This window comes from Oncorhynchus keta, chromosome 8 (genome assembly GCF_023373465.1).
Source record: "Oncorhynchus keta strain PuntledgeMale-10-30-2019 chromosome 8, Oket_V2, whole genome shotgun sequence".
NCBI lineage: Eukaryota > Metazoa > Chordata > Actinopteri > Salmoniformes > Salmonidae > Oncorhynchus > Oncorhynchus keta.
In genome coordinates, this window is record NC_068428.1 from 36,871,649 (window position 1) to 36,889,148 (window position 17,500).

At 44.7% G+C, this 17,500-nt stretch overlaps 1 protein-coding gene across 13 annotated transcripts in view; it reads left to right on the plus strand.

Annotated features, from left to right (window-relative positions):
* Positions 1-17,500, plus strand: part of LOC118387150 (gephyrin-like) — a 266,961-nt gene that overhangs the window by 107,210 nt on the left and 142,251 nt on the right. For all 13 annotated transcript variants that reach the window (XM_052524120.1, XM_052524123.1, XM_052524127.1 and 10 more), the window contains exon 3: positions 11,560-11,617. In XM_052524120.1, the coding sequence (XP_052380080.1) occupies positions 11,560-11,617 (58 nt within the window). The remainder of the gene's footprint in view (positions 1-11,559; positions 11,618-17,500) is intronic.

Consider the following 17,500-nt stretch of genomic DNA (forward strand, 5'->3'; position numbering starts at 1 on the left):
TAGATGCGGCAGGTTGTATCAGCGTAGATGTGTCAGGGTGTATCAGTGTAGATGTGTCAGGGTGTATCAGTGTAGATGTGTCAGGGTGTATCAGTGTAGATGTGTCAGGGTGTATCAGTGTAGATGTGGCAGGTTGTATTAGTGTAGATGTGTCAGGGTGTATCAGTGTAGATGTGTCTGGGTGTATCAGTGTAGATGTGTCTGGGTGTATCAGTGTAGATGTGTCTGGGTGTATCAGTGTAGATGTGCCAGGGTGTATCAGTGTAGATGTGCCAGGGTGTATCAGTGTAGATGTGCCAGGGTGTATCAGTGTAGGTGTGGGCCATGTCTGATATGTCACACTGTATTGGGACACCACTAGCTAACGAGACTGTCAACCAGGCTGTCACACACTCATTAGTGTGTACACATATGGGCGGGGGGGTGCTGTGTAAGCTTGTGTGTGTATGGCCTGGATATGTAATTGTGTGTGTGTGTGTGTGTTTGTGTGTCTGTGTGTGTGTCTGTTTGTCTGTGTGTGTGCGTCAGTGTTGAGGACCATGCTGGTTAGCCAGAGTGTGTCCATGTCTGGTTTATTAAGGTCCTGGTAACTGATGTTGACTGTGTGTGACCCTCTCTTCCCCTCCCCTCTCTGAGCTGTGCTGAGCCGTTCTGAGCCGTGCTGAGCTGTGCCAGGCGTTGTTACATGTCACTTCATCCATTAGGATGACCAGCTAGACACACAAACATGGGTCACAATGTGCCTGCGTGTGTGTGTGGAAGTTCTGGCGTGTGTGTTGAAGGTTGTCTGAATATCCTCCTGGGGGCTCCAGCCAACAGCGGCGCTCGCCGCCCTCGAGTGACTTGTTGTAACATCCTTTTGTCAATTTTACAAATTGTCACGGCTAAAAGTAGCAGTTTTATGAATCATATGAGGGACAATGCGCTAATTTCACCCACAGAACAGCCATCACTGGAAGGAGGCAGAGACAGGACCACTGGTTGTGCTCTAAATTAGCACGCTAAGCTAGCTAACGCTAAACTGTGAAAGTTTCTTTGCTAGCCTGTGCTATCCCTTGCTAGCCTGTTTTAGCCAGTGTTAGCATTCAGTGTTAGCATTTTTTTTATGCTTGTATCTAAACCAACTTAGATCATTTAAAGATTGTTATATACATCAGTTGGGGTCTCTATAAGCTTCAATATGAGGTCCTAAACCGAGCATGAACATGCATCCTTGTAGCTGTGTGGGCTAATATAGTCTAAATGTTTACCCTGCGGTAATGGCCACGGGGTAAGGTGAGCCAATGGCCACGGGGTAAGATGAGCCAATGGCCACGGGGTAAGGTGAGCCAATGGCCACGGGGTAAGGTGAGCCAATGGCCACGGGGTAAGGTGAGCCAATGGCCACGGGGTAAGGTGAGCCAATGGCCACGGGGTAAGGTGAGCCAATGGCCACGGGGTAAGGTGAGCCAATGGCCACGGGGTAAGGTGAGCCAATGGCCACGGGGTAAGGTGAGCCAATGGCCACGGGGTAAGGTGAGCCAATGGCCACGGGGTAAGGTGGCCATGTTTTCTTCCGATGGGTGATGTACGCTGTTTGTTTCATTTAACCTTCATTTAACTGGGCAAGTCAGTTGAGAACAAATTCTTATTTTACAATGAACCCGGACGACGCTGGCCACTCGGGAGCAAACTTTGTTAGGTGTTACACCTGTGTTTAAAAATGTTAAAATTATCAAAGGACAAATGATTGTAATTGTGTTTGGGAAATAAAGACAGACGTGGTTGTAATTTAATTACAAAGGTAGTGCTGATATTTCATTAAGAAAATACATTTATAGGCAGCTTAACTTCCTCTGTTTGGTGGATTTAAGTTGTACCAAGAAACCCAAGAGACAAGTTATCTTTTCAAAACTGTTATGTTTACATGACTTCTGATTGTTTCCAGGGTTACACAACATCCATACGTAGATATCTTTGTTATAAAGAATACTGTATTTCCCTTGATGGAGTGATGCTGAATGTAATAAATGTCTCAATTTAATCCACTCCCCTATGTGTCCAACATATGGTTGGATTGTCCTTTAGTGTATGTGTGTGTGTGTGTGTGTGTGTGTGTGTGTGTGTGTGTGTGTGTGTGTGTGTGTGTGTGTGTGTGTGTGTGTGTGTGTGTGTGATGGAGAGCCCTGAACAAAGGCCATGCATTATTAATGACGCAGCAGATGGGCCTCATCATAGAGCAGGCCCACAACGACACCACTACAGCAGATGGGCCTCATCATAGGTCCCTACAAGTCATCATCTAGGTACCTACAGGCCGTCATCTAGGTACCTACAGTCCATCATCTAGGTACCTACAGGTCATCATCTAGGTACCTACAGGTCATCATCTAGGTACCTACAGGTCATCATCTAGGTACCTACAGGCCATCATCTAGGTACCTACAGGCCATCATCTAGGTACCTACAGGCCATCATCTAGGTACCTACAGGCCATCATCTAGGTACCTACAGGCCATCATCTAGGTACCTACAGGTCATCATCTAGGTACCTACAGGCCATCATCTAGGTACCTACAGGCCATCATCTAGGTACCTACAGGCCATCATCTAGGTACCTACAGGCCATCATCTAGGTACCTACAGGCCATCATCTAGGTACCTACAGGCCATCATCTAGGTACCTACAGGCCATCATCTAGGTACCTACAGGCCATCATCTAGGTACCTACAGGCCATCATCTAGGTACCTACAGGCCATCATCTAGGTACCAACAGTACATAATCTAGGTACCTACAGTCCATCATCTAGGTACCTACAGTCCATCATCTAGGTACCTACAGTCCATCATCTAGGTACCTACAGTACATCATCTAGGCCTATGTCTTGCTCTTTCTCTCTTCTGTCGTTCTTTCTGTCGTTATTTGTCTCGTTCATTTCATGCTGTCTCTATTTCTCTCTCTGCCAGATTCTCCTATGCTCTCTCTCCTTTTAATGTTTTTTATCCCAATTGTTTATCCTAACCATTTGCAATGAATGGCTAAACTTTATTTGAACTCTATCCAAAACCAAACTTATCTTTGAAATTTGACCTTAAAGAGCTATGTTTCCCATGACTCTGAGGGTGGCAAGTTCCCAGTGGTAGACACAGTATTACAATGTTGTATTACCCTTCCTAACCCTTAACCCAACCATTCAGTGTTTATTACCCTTCCTAACCCTTAACCCAACCATTCAGTGTTTATTACCCTTACTAACCCTTAACCCAACCATTCAGTGTTTATTACCCTTACTAACCCTTAACCCAACCATTCAGTGTTTATTACCCTTACTAACCCTTAACCCAACCATTCAGTGTTTATTACCCTTCCTAACCCTTAACCCAACCATTCAGTGTTTATATTTCCTACCCTTAACTTCAGTGTTTAACACTTAACCCAACCATTCAGTGTTTATTACCCTTCCTAACACTTAACCCAACCATTCAGTGTTTTATTACCCTTCTTAACCCAACCATTCAGTGTTTATTACCCTTCCTAACCCTTAACCCAACCATTCAGTGTTTATTACCCTTCCTAACCCTTAACCCAACCATTCAGTGTTTATTACCCTTCCTAACCCTTAACCCAACCATTCAGTGTTTATTACCCTTCCTAACACTTAACCCAACCATTCAGTGTTTATTACCCTTCCTAACCCTTAACCCAACCATTCAGTGTTTATTACCCTTCCTAACCCTTAACCCAACCATTCAGTGTTTATTACCCTTCCTAACCCTTAAACCAACCATTCAGTGTTTATTACCCTTCCTAACCCTTAAACCAACCATTCAGTGTTTATTACCCTTCCTAACCCTTAACCCAACCATTCAGTGTTTATTACCCTTCCTAACCCTTAACCCAACCATTCAGTGTTTATTACCCTTCCTAACCCTTAACCCAACCATTCAGTGTTTATTACCCTTCCTAACCCTTAACCCAACCATTCAGTGTTTATTACCCTTCCTAACCCTTAACCCAACCATTCAGTGTTTATTACCCTTCCTAACACTTAACCCAACCATTCAGTGTTTATTACCCTTCTTAACCCAACCATTCAGTGTTTATTACCCTTCCTAACCCTTAACCCAACCATTCAGTGTTTATTACCCTTCCTAACACTTAACCCAACCATTCAGTGTTTATTACCCTTCTGTAACCCTTAACCCAACCATTCAGTGTTTATTACCCTTCCTAACCCTTAACCCAACCATTCAGTGTTTATTACCCTTCCTAACACTTCAATTACCCAACCATTCAGTGTTTATTACCATTCTTCCTAACACTTAACCCAACCATTCAGTGTTTATTACCCTTACTAACACTTAACCCAACCATTCAGTGTTTATTACCCTTCTTAACCCAACCATTCAGTGTTGTATTACCCTTACTAACACTTAACCCAACCATTCAGTGTTTATTACCCTTACTAACCCTTAACCCAACCATTCAGTGTTTATTACCCTTACTAACCCTTAACCCAACCATTCAGTGTTTATTACCCTTCCTAACCCTTAAACCAACTATTCAGTGTTTATTACCCTTCCTAACCCTTAACCCAACCATTCAGTGTTTATTACCCTTCTTAACCCAACCATTCACAGTAATGTCTAAACGTAATGTTTTATCCCTATTCAAATTGTTAACCCTTAACTTCAAAATTATAAGTTGAGGAACTTCAGAATTTGACGTTTGGAGAAACGTAGTTAAACGTCAGAATCTGAAGGCAAATTGGTAATCCATGAGAAGTCAGCTGTGCATCAATGTACACACTCTACTCTAGAAAACATGTCCCCTACCACTGCTACACACACATACTGTATACCAGTACGGAACAACACACGCACACGAACACACACATACTGTTGGCGTGTCTTTGGATATGCCGGATTAATTGATATGACATGCTATTCTATAAAATAATTTCTCCGTAAATAATATTACCTGACAGAGCTAATCATGTAAGTGTAATTAGCTAGAGAGTCGGGCACCACGAAATACTATTTATAGAGCTGTTATCTTCCGAATAAACTCTTAAAGACCTAATAATATTTTACATCCAAAGCATATATGGATGTATATGCATATATAGGAAGGGAGAAGAGGCTGTGTTTGAAAAGTTTTATAGCCCATGTCCCTCCACAGGGCGGGCCACTGAGTGAGCAGCCCTAACTTGTGAAAACCCAAATCTCACATTTTAGAAGCTAAAATCACATTTCATCCCATCACAAAGAATTTCAAATTCAAACATTTAAATTGAACAACAATTCCATGTGAATCCGATAACTCTGATGTGTAGACTTTCCACTGTAGAGTTTGTCATCTTATCATTGATGAGAATGTCTTAGATGACAACCGAACTGACATATTCATTAAGTACCATCGCATATGTTCTATTGGTTGGATTACCAGAATATAGTTCATTTCCCCCCCACCTACTGATGTTCCCAGAATCTCTGTTAACCAAGGGTTTTTTAAATGTAATCTCAGTAGGTTAGAGAGAGGAAAAAGAGGGGAAGAGGTATTTATGACTGTCATAAACCTACCCCCAGGCCAACGTCATGACCCTGTATACCAGTACGCAACAACACACACGCACATACACTTGTATGCAACAACACACATACACACACATACTTCAGAGACAGGGCATCCCGAAACACTGCCACGAAGCAAACACACACACTCACGATAAACCATGCGCGAGGCAACCAGAGGCTTCAGATAGAATGGGGTTGCCTAGGAAACAGATGGTGGGAAGGAACCCTAGTTATTTGTGTTCAGCATATTTTCATTTGGGCTGAAACGGAGACAGGGGGAAAAAACGACAGAGAAGTGATTTGTCCTGACAGGTCCGTTTCTTTCCCGGGGTGAAACACACTGTCTAAAAAGCCCCAGTACACACGTACACACCTCATCGCTGAGAGTAAATCCTCCACACTCCCGACCATTTAGAGTGTCTGTGTCTGTGTGTAGAGCTGCTTCACTTTCAGCCTGCCGATGTTTCTCCTTTTTCTGCAATACCTGAGCTGGCCACCAGAGAGCGCCGTGGTACACCGCTCAAGAGCAGACTCCTTGTGTGAGATCTCCCTAGTGGGCCGTGTTTAGGAATGCCTTTCAAAGCCATTCATTGCTCTCCTTCCCTCTCTGTTTCTGACTCTCTAGGCCTTCTCCTGGCTCCCTCCCCAAAGGACAAAATATTTTCACATGACCCTCCCGTTGAACCATAAAATAAATTGAACACCCTCCCCATCATATAATTAACTCAAAATAATGTTTATGACCGACAATAACTGTAGCGGCCCTGTATTTAAACATGTGGATATCGACTTTGTCACTTCAGTATGCTTTGGTGGCACAGTCGATGCCACGTAGGGCTACTGGTCAGAAGGTTGAGGGTTCGCTGACCACCACAGACAAGCTCACTCTCCTTGCCTGTTTCATTACACTACGATCAGAGCCGGCTGCACACAATCATTAACTAGAGGGCAATCTGATAATTATATAAAGTAATTTTACACACACTTCAATAATATTGTTTTTTGTTTTCAACACTATTTGTTTTCAAATAGACTATGTACATCTCTACAAACATAAAATACATCTCTCCCAACCTTGCAGGTTTACCCAGTATCAAAGGGTTGGATTGACCAAATGTCATTAAACGTTTTGGTGTTTTGTGACAGATGTCTCTTCCCATTTATCAATTGGCCTCTGCACAGTTTGGATTGATTGATTGATTAGATTTTTTGTCAGTTAAAAATCTACATGTAAACAAAGATGACCTGGATCGCACATTAATGTGGTGAAGTTATTTCCATTGTGCTCCCCATGTTTCTATATAAATACATGTACAATTACGTAGATACAGACACATAGCAGAGATGGAGATGGGAAAATGCTCAACCTCCGCATTCGTATGAGGGGGGAGTTTAAGTACAATTCTTACAAACTTGTTTGGCTGGTAGCTTATTCTTTAGATGTTTGGGACTGCTGGTGAACAAGGATATGCAGGATTAACCAAAGAGAGATGGACTAGCACACACAGTCTTTAGGGTGTCTATAACTAGGTTTCCATCCAATTGGCGACACATTTTCATGTGAATATTCTGAAATCTTCATTAAAAACAATATGCCATTTCAGAGTTTGCTTGAGGAAAATGTGACGTCGGACAACATGACAGAGGACATGGACATCATATGTATTCAGATCCAACTTGAGGGCATCCAGCACCATCAGTAAACCAGGGATATTGACCAAATGAGACACATTTACGTGTCCTTAAAAACAGCCCGTGTTGGGCTACTATCCTTAAACAATAATTATCCACCTCACAGTTCAGCTGTCAGAGACTTGAGCACTAAATGTATCAGGGTATTGCAAGCAAAGGCCTGTAGGCTTATGTGTCCTCTGTATGATATATTTGAATAACTATATATACAATATATATCGCCTGTATACTGGAAGAGAAGTTTAGGCCTAACCCCAGAGATACAGAGTTATGCTGGTGGCATGCTATGACCCCGACATTGATTTGTTTATGTCGTACAGCCTCTTATATACAGATACTCTGTAGATGTATCAAAGGAGGCTAATTGGTTAATTTTCTATCAGAGTATTTTGTATAAAGTTAAGGATTATGTTGTTAGATTATAGAAGTAACTCTGGTAGGACTGAAACAGTCTTCCTCACCTCAAATTCAACTGTTGGAGTCAGTTGGAGCGCCGTGGTGCACTGCCTTCATATCGTAGGCCTGCAGTAGCTAAAGCTTAATAACAGCCCCTACCAAACCTTCACAAACATTTTTAAACTTTATTAGGGTAATTCCAAAAGTAATTCAAGACATTTGTTTATAGGGAAAATATGTGCAGAAGAGCAAGTGTAAACCAGGGGAAAAAAACTCACCAACATCCCCTGTGACCCCCCAAAAAACCACACAACCCTCCCCAAAGCAACCATCCCTATTTTGAACCACATTTTGATCTGTTCTCTCTCTCGGGCCTGCTTGGGGGAAATAACAGCAGTTGGATCTGTTCTCTCTCAGGCCTGCTTGGGGGAAATAACAGCAGTTGGATCTGTTCTCTCTCTCTGGCCTGCTTGGGGGAAATAACAGCAGTTGGATCTGTTCTCTCTCTCAGACCTGCTTGGGGGAAATAACAGCAGTTGGATCTGTTCTCTCTCTCAGGCCTGCTTGGGGGAAATAACAGCAGTTGGATCTGTTCTCTCAGGCCTGCTTGGGGGAAATAACAGCAGTTGGATCTGTTCTCTCTCAGGCCTGTTTGGGGGAAATAACAGCAGTTGGATCTGTTCTCTCTCTCAGGCCTGCTTGGGGGAAATAACAGCAGTTGGATCTGTTCTCTCTCAGGCCTGCTTGGGGGAAATAACAGCAGTTGGATCTGTTCTCTCTCTCAGGCCTGCTTGGGGAAATAACAGCAGTTGGATCTGTTCTCTCTCTCAGGCCTGCTTGGGGAAATAACAGCAGTTGGATCTGTTCTCTCTCAGGCCTGCTTGGGGGAAATAACAGCATTTGGATCTGTTCTCTCTCAGGCCTGCTTGGGGGAAATAACAGCATTTGGATCTGTTCTCTCTCAGGCCTGCTTGGGGGAAATAACAGCAGTTGGATCTGTTCTCTCTCTCAGGCCTGCTTGGGGGAAATAACAGCAGTTGGATCTGTTCTCTCTCTCTGGCCTGCTTGGGGGAAATAACAGCAGTTGGATCTGTTCTCTCTCTCAGGCCTGCTTGGGGGAAATAACAGCAGTTGGATCTGTTCTCTCTCTCGGGCCTGCTTGGGGGAAATAACAGCAGTTGGATCTGTTCTCTCTCTCGGGCCTGCTTGGGGGAAATAACAGCAGTTGGATCTGTTCTCTCTCTCGGGCCTGCTTGGGGGAAATAACAGCAGTTGGATCTGTTCTCTCTCAGGCCTGCTTGGGGAAATAACAGCAGTTGGATCTGTTCTCTCTCTCGGGCCTGCTTGGGGAAATAACAGCAGTTGGATCTGTTCTCTCTCTCAGGCCTGCTTGGGGGAAATAACAGCAGTTGGATCTGTTCTCTCTCTCAGGCCTGCTTGGGGGAAATAACAGCAGTTGGATCTGTTCTCTCTCTCAGGCCTGCTTGGGGAAATAACAGCAGTTGGATCTGTTCTCTCTCTCAGGCCTGCTTGGGGGAAATAACAGCAGTTGGATCTGTTCTCTCTCTCGGGCCTGCTTGGGGGAAATAACAGCAGTTGGATCTGTTCTCTCTCTCTGGCCTGCTTGGGGGAAATAACAGCAGTTGGATCTGTTCTCTCTCAGGCCTGCTTGGGGGAAATAACATCAGTTGGATCTGTTCTCTCTCTCGGGCCTGCTTGGGGGAAATAACAGCAGTTGGATCTGTTCTCTCAGTTGGGAGCCTGCTTGGGGAAATAACAGCAGGGTGGTCTGGTTCGATTCTCGGGACCACCTTACGTAGAATGTATGCACACATGACTGTAAGTCGCTTTGGATAAAAGCGTCTGCTTGGGGAATGGCATATATTATTAGTTATTTATTATCTCTCTCAGGCCTGCTTGGGGGAAATAACAGCAGTTGGATCTGTTCTCTCTCAGGCCTGCTTGGGGAAATAACAGCAGTTGGATCTGTTCTCTCTCTCGGGCCTGCTTGGGGAAATAACAGCAGTTGGATCTGTTCTCTCTCAGGCCTGCTTGGGGAAATAACAGCAGTGGGATCTGTTCTCTCTCAGGACTGCTTGGGGAAATAACAGCAGTTGGATCTGTTCTCTCTCAGGACTGCTTGGGGAAATAACAGCAGTTGGATCTGTTCTCTCTCTCGGGCCTGCTTGGGGGAAATAACAGCATTTGGATCTGTTCTCTCTCTCAGGCCTGCTTGGGGGAAATAACAGCAGTGGGATCTGTTCTCTCTCAGGACTGCTTGGGGGAAATAACAGCAGTTGGATCTGTTCTCTCTCAGGCCTGCTTGGGGGAAATAACAGCAGTTGGATCTGTTCTCTCTCTCAGGCCTGCTTGGGGGAAATAACAGCAGTTGGATCTGTTCTCTCTCAGGCCTGCTTGGGGGAAATAACAGCAGTTGGATCTGTTCTCTCTCTCAGGCCTGCTTGGGGGAAATAACAGCAGTTGGATCTGTTCTCTCTCAGGCCTGCTTGGGGGAAATAACAGCAGTTGGATCTGTTCTCTCTCTCGGGCCTGCTTGGGGGAAATAACAGCAGTTGGATCTGTTCTCTCTCTCGGGCCTGCTTGGGGGAAATAACAGCAGTTGGATCTGTTCTCTCTCAGGCCTGCTTGGGGGAAATAACAGCAGTTGGATCTGTTCTCTCTCTCGGGCCTGCTTGGGGAAATAACAGCAGTTGGATCTGTTCTCTCTCTCGGGCCTGCTTGGGGAAATAACAGCAGTTGGATCTGTTCTCTCTCAGGCCTGCTTGGGGAAATAACAGCAGTTGGATCTGTTCTCTCTCTCGGGCCTGCTTGGGGGAAATAACAGCAGTTGGATCTGTTCTCTCTCTCGGGCCTGCTTGGGGAAATAACAGCAGTTGGATCTGTTCTCTCAGGCCTGCTTGGGGGAAATAACAGCAGTTGGATCTGTTCTCTCTCTCGGGCCTGCTTGGGGAAATAACAGCAGTTGGATCTGTTCTCTCTCTCAGGCCTGCTTGGGGAAATAACAGCAGTTGGATCTGTTCTCTCTCTCAGGCCTGCTTGGGGGAAATAACAGCAGTGGGATCTGTTCTCTCTCAGGCCTGCTTGGGGGAAATAACAGCAGTTGGATCTGTTCTCTCTCAGGCCTGCTTGGGGGAAATAACAGCAGTTGGATCTGTTCTCTCTCAGGCCTGCTTGGGGAAATAACAGCAGTTGGTTTTTCTCTCTCTCAGGCCTGCTTGGGGAAATAACAGCAGTTGGATCTGTTCTCTCTCTGGGCCTGCTTGGGGAAATAACAGTGTTGGATCTGTTCTCTCTCTCAGGCCTGCTTGGGGAAATGACAGCAGTTGGATCTGTTCTCTCTCTCAGGCCTGCTTGGGGGAAATAACATCAGTTGGATCTGTTCTCTCTCTCGGGCCTGCTTGGGGAAATAACAGCAGTTGGATCTGTTCTCTCTCTCAGGCCTGCTTGGGGAAATAACATCAGGGATCTGTTCTCCAGACAACTCAATCAAGGCCTGCTTTAAAATAACAGCAGTGGGATCTGTTCTCTCTCAGGACTGCTTGGGGGAAATAACAGCAGTTGGATCTGTTCTCTCTCAGGCCTGCTTGGGGGAAATAACAGCAGTTGGATCTGTTCTCTCTCTCAGGCCTGCTTGGGGGAAATAACAGCAGTTGGATCTGTTCTCTCTCAGGCCTGCTTGGGGGAAATAACAGCAGTTGGTTTTTGTTCTCTCTCAGGCCTGCTTGGGGGAAATAACAGCAGTTGGATTTGTTTGGTTGTGTATCTGGAGGCTTGAGCCGAGTGACTGTTTTGAAGTGTTTATACTGTTGTTACAGTACTATACAGTACAGTTAGTAACATCTGAATTGTGTGGGACCTGATGTTCTGTGTTTCTCTCTATCTTCTTTCTCAGGCTTGGGGGCTCTATTTCAGCCTATAAGATCGTACCAGATGAAATTGACCAGATCAAGGTAAGATGAATCTTGAATTTCTACCTGTTTGTCTGTCAACAGACCTGGGTTCAGGTCTGTTGTGCCAGACAACCTCAATGAAACAAGGCTTAAGTATTTTAAATAGTTCAAATACTTTTTGACCCCATTTTTATTCATGTTTTTCCCTTTGTTTGACTAGGCAAGTCAGTTACGAACAAATTCTTATTTTCAATGACTGCCTAGGAACGGTGGGTTAACTGCCTTGTTCATGGGCAGAACGACAGATGTTTTCCTTGTCAGCTCTGGGATTTGATCTTGCAACCTTTCGGTTACTGGCCCAACACTCTAACCACTAGGCTACCTGCTAGGCTACCTGCTAGGAACACAAGCATTTCGCAACTCCCGCAATAACATCTGCTAAATATGTGTATGTGACCAATAAAATGAGGGGTGCTGGTCTAGGATCATGTTGCCTCATGTCCATGTAATCTTAATTGTTATAATCTGAAAGGAAAAACTAATCCTAGATCAGTCATCCTACTGTGAGACAAATTATTATTCTTAGTTAAAAATCACCACCCCTATGACCCTCGTAGTTAGATTCACCACCCTATGACCCTCTTAGTTAGAATCATCACCCTCTTAGTTAGAATCACCACCCACCAGACCCTCTTAGTTATAATCACCACCCACCAGACCCTCTTAGTTAGAATCACCACCCACCAGACCCTCTTAGTTAGAATCATCACCCCTATGACCCTCTTAGTTAGAATCATCACCCCTATGACCCTCTTAGTTAGAATCACCAGCCACCAGACCCTCTTAGTTAGAATCACCACCCCTATGTCCCTCTTAGTTAGAATCATCACCCCTATGACCCTCTTAGTTAGAATCATCACCCCTATGACCCTCTTAGTTAGAATCATCACCCCTATGACCCTCTTAGTTAGAATCATCACCCCTATGAACCTCTTAGTTAGAATCACCACCCCTATGACCCTCTTAGTTAGAATCACCACCCCTATGACCCTCTTAGTTAGAATCATCACCCCTATGACCCTCTTAGTTAGAATCACCAGCCACCAGACCCTCTTAGTTAGAATCACCACCCCTATGACCCTCTTAGTTAGAATCATCACCCCTATGACCCTCTTAGTTAGAATCACCACCCCTATGACCCTCTTAGTTAGAATCACCACCCCTATGACCCTCTTAGTTAGAATCATCACCCCTATGACCCTCTTAGTTAGAATCACCAGCCACCAGACCCTCTTAGTTAGAATCATCACCCCTATGACCCTCTTAGTTAGAATCATCACCCCTATGACCCTCTTAGTTAGAATCACCACCCCTATGACCCTCTTAGTTAGAATCACCAGCCCTATGACCCTCTTAGTTAGAATCATCACCCCTATGACCCTCTTAGTTAGAATCACCACCCCTATGACCCTCTTAGTTAGAATCACCACCCCTATGACCCTCTTAGTTAGAATCATCACCCCTATGACCCTCTTAGTTAGAATCACCAGACACCAGACCCTCTTAGTTAGAATCACCACCCCTATGACCCTCTTAGTTAGAATCATCACCCCTATGACCCTCTTAGTTTGAATCATCACCCCTATGACCCTCTTAGTTAGAATCACCACCCCTATGACCCTCTTAGTTTGAATCATTACCCCTATGACCCTCTTAGTTAGAATCATCACCCCTATGACCCTCTTAGTTAGAATCACCAGCCACCAGACCCTCTTAGTTAGAATCACCACCCCTATGACCCTCTTAGTTAGAATCATCACCCCTATGACCCTCTTAGTTTGAATCATCACCCCTATGACCCTCTTAGTTAGAATCATCACCCCTATGACCCTCTTAGTTAGAATCATCACCCCTATGACCCTCTTAGTTAGAATCATCACCCCTATGACCCTCTTAGTTAGAATCATCACCCCTATGACCCTCTTAGTTAGAATCACCAGCCCTATGACCCTCTTAGTTAGAATCATCACCCCTATGACCCTCTTAGTTAGAATCACCAGCCACCAGACCCTCTTAGTTAGAATCACCACCCCTATGACCCTCTTAGTTAGAATCATCACCCCTATGACCCTCTTAGTTTGAATCATCACCCCTATGACCCTCTTAGTTAGAATCATCACCCCTATGACCCTCTTAGTTAGAATCACCACCCCTATGACTCTCTTAGTTAGAATCACCACCCACCAGACCCTCTTAGTTAGAATCACCACCCCTATGACTCTCTTAGTTAGAATCATCACCCCTATGACCCTCTTAGTTTGAATCATCACCCCTATGACCCTCTTAGTTAGAATCACCACCCCTATGACCCTCTTAGTTTGAATCATCACCCCTATGACCCTCTTAGTTAGAATCACCACCCCTATGACTCTCTTAGTTAGAATCATCACCCCTATGACCCTCTTAGTTAGAATCACCACCCACCAGACCCTCTTAGTTAGAATCACCACCCCTATGACCCTCTTAGTTAGAATCACCACCCCTATGACCCTCTTAGTTTGAATCATCACCCCTATGACCCTCTTAGTTAGAATCACCACCCCTATGACCCTCTTAGTTTGAATCATCACCCCTATGACCCTCTTAGTTAGAATCACCACCCCTATGACCCTCTTAGTTAGAATCATCACCTCTATGACCCTCTTAGTTAGAATCACCAGCCACCAGACCCTCTTAGTTAGAATCACCACCCCTATGACCCTCTTAGTTAGAATCATCACCCCTATGACCCTCTTAGTTTGAATCATCACCCCTATGACCCTCTTAGTTAGAATCATCACCCCTATGACCCTCTTAGTTAGAATCACCACCCCTATGACCCTCTTAGTTAGAATCATCACCCCTATGACCCTCTTAGTTAGAATCACCAGCCACCAGACCCTCTTAGTTAGAATCACCACCCCTATGACCCTCTTAGTTAGAATCATCACCCCTATGACCCTCTTAGTTTGAATCATCACCCCTATGACCCTCTTAGTTAGAATCACCACCCCTATGACCCTCTTAGTTTGAATCATCACCCCTATGACCCTCTTAGTTAGAATCACCACCCCTATGACCCTCTTAGTTAGAATCATCACCCCTATGACCCTCTTAGTTAGAATCACCAGCCACCAGACCCTCTTAGTTAGAATCACCACCCCTATGACCCTCTTAGTTAGAATCACCACCCCTATGACCCTCTTAGTTAGAATCATCACCCCTATGACCCTCTTAGTTTGAATCATCACCCCTATGACCCTCTTAGTTAGAATCATCACCCCTATGACCCTCTTAGTTAGAATCACCAGCCACCAGACCCTCTTAGTTAGAATCACCACCCCTATGACCCTCTTAGTTAGAATCACCACCCCTATGACCCTCTTAGTTTGAATCATCACCCCTATGACCCTCTTAGTTAGAATCACCACCCCTATGACCCTCTTAGTTAGAATCACCACCCCTATGACCCTCTTAGTTAGAATCACCACCCCTATGACCCTCTTAGTTAGAATCATCACCCCTATGACCCTCTTAGTTAGAATCATCACCCCTATGACCCTCTTAGTTAGAATCATCACCCCTATGACCCTCTTAGTTAGAATCATCACCCCTATGACCCTCTTAGTTAGAATCACCACCCCTATGACCCTCTTAGTTAGAATCATCACCCCTATGATCCTCTTAGTTAGAATCACCAGCCACCAGACCCTCTTAGTTAGAATCATCACCCCTATGACCCTCTTAGTTAGAATCACCACCCCTATGACCCTCTTAGTTAGAATCATCACCCCTATGACCCTCTTAGTTAGAATCACCAGCCACCAGACCCTCTTAGTTAGAATCACCACCCCTATGACCCTCTTAGTTAGAATCATCACCCCTATGACCCTCTTAGTTTGAATCATCACCCCTATGACCCTCTTAGTTAGAATCACCACCCCTATGACCCTCTTAGTTTGAATCTTCTTAGTTTGAATCATCCCTCTTAGTTAGAATCCCCCCCTATGACCCTCTTAGTTAGAATCATCACCCCTATGACCCTCTTAGTTAGAATCATCACCCCTATGACCCTCTTAGTTAGAATCACCACCCCTATGACCCTCTTAGTTTGAATCATCACCCCTATGACCTCTTAGTTAGAATCATCACCCCTATGACCCTCTTAGTTAGAATCATCACCCCTATGACCCTCTTAGTTAGAATCATCACCCCTATGACCCTCTTAGTTAGAATCATCACCCCTATGACCCTCTTAGTTAGAATCATCACCCCTATGACCCTCTTAGTTAGAATCATCACCCCTATGACCCTCTTAGTTAGAATCATCACCCCTATGACCCTCTTAGTTAGAATCACCACCCCTATGACCCTCTTAGTTAGAATCATCACCCCTATGACCCTCTTAGTTAGAATCACCAGCCACCAGACCCTCTTAGTTAGAATCATCACCCCTATGACCCTCTTAGTTAGAATCACCACCCCTATGACCCTCTTAGTTAGAATCATCACCCCTATGACCCTCTTAGTTAGAATCACCAGCCACCAGACCCTCTTAGTTAGAATCACCACCCCTATGACCCTCTTAGTTAGAATCATCACCCCTATGACCCTCTTAGTTTGAATCATCACCACCAGACCCTCTTAGTTAGAATCACCACCCCTATGACCCTCTTAGTTTGAATCATCACCCCTATGACCCTCTTAGTTAGAATCATCACCCCTATGACCTCTTAGTTAGAATCATCACCCCTATGACCCTCTTAGTTAGAATCACCAGCCCCAGACCCTCTTAGTTAGAATCACCACCCCTATGACCCTCTTAGTTAGAATCATCACCCCTATGACCCTCTTAGTTAGAATCATCACCCCTATGACCCTCTTAGTTAGAATCATCACCCCTATGACCCTCTTAGTTAGAATCATCACCCCTATGACCCTCTTAGTTAGAATCACCACCCCTATGACCCTCTTAGTTAGAATCATCACCCCTATGACCCTCTTAGTTAGAATCATCACCCCTATGACCCTCTTAGTTAGAATCATCACCCCTATGACCCTCTTAGTTTGAATCATCACCCCTATGACCCTCTTAGTTAGAATCATCACCCCTATGACCCTCTTAGTTAGAATCATCACCCCTATGACCCTCTTAGTTAGAATCATCACCCCTATGACCCTCTTAGTTAGAATCATCACCCCATGACCCTCTTAGTTAGAATCATCGCCCTATGACCCTCTTAGTTAGAATCATCACCCCTATGACCCTCTTAGTTAGAATCATCACCCTATGACCCTCTTAGTTAGAATCATCACCCCATGACCCTCTTATTTAGAATCATCACCCCTATGACCCTCTTAGTTAGAATCACCACCCTATGGCCCTCTTAGTTTGAATCATCACCCCTATGACCCTATTAGTTTGAATCATCACCCCTATGACCCTCTTAGTTAGAATCACCACCCCTATGACCCTCTTAGTTAGAATCATCGCCCTATGACCCTCTTAGTTAGAATCATCACCCCTATGACCCTCTTAGTTAGAATCATCACCCTATGACCCTCTTAGTTAGAATCATCACCCCATGACCCTCTTAGTTAGAATCATCACCCCTATGACCCTCTTAGTTAGAATCATCACCCCTATGACCCTCTTAGTTAGAATCATCACCCCTATGACCCTCTTAGTTAGAATCATCACCCCTATGACCCTCTTAGTTAGAATCATCACCCCATGACCCTCTTAGTTAGAATCATCACCCCTATGACCCTCTTAGTTAGAATCATCGCCCTATGACCCTCTTAGTTAGAATCACCACCCCTATGACCCTCTTAGTTAGAATCATCACCCTATGACCCTCTTAGCAGTGACCTACTGTATGTCACATCCTCTCCCTTCATGCC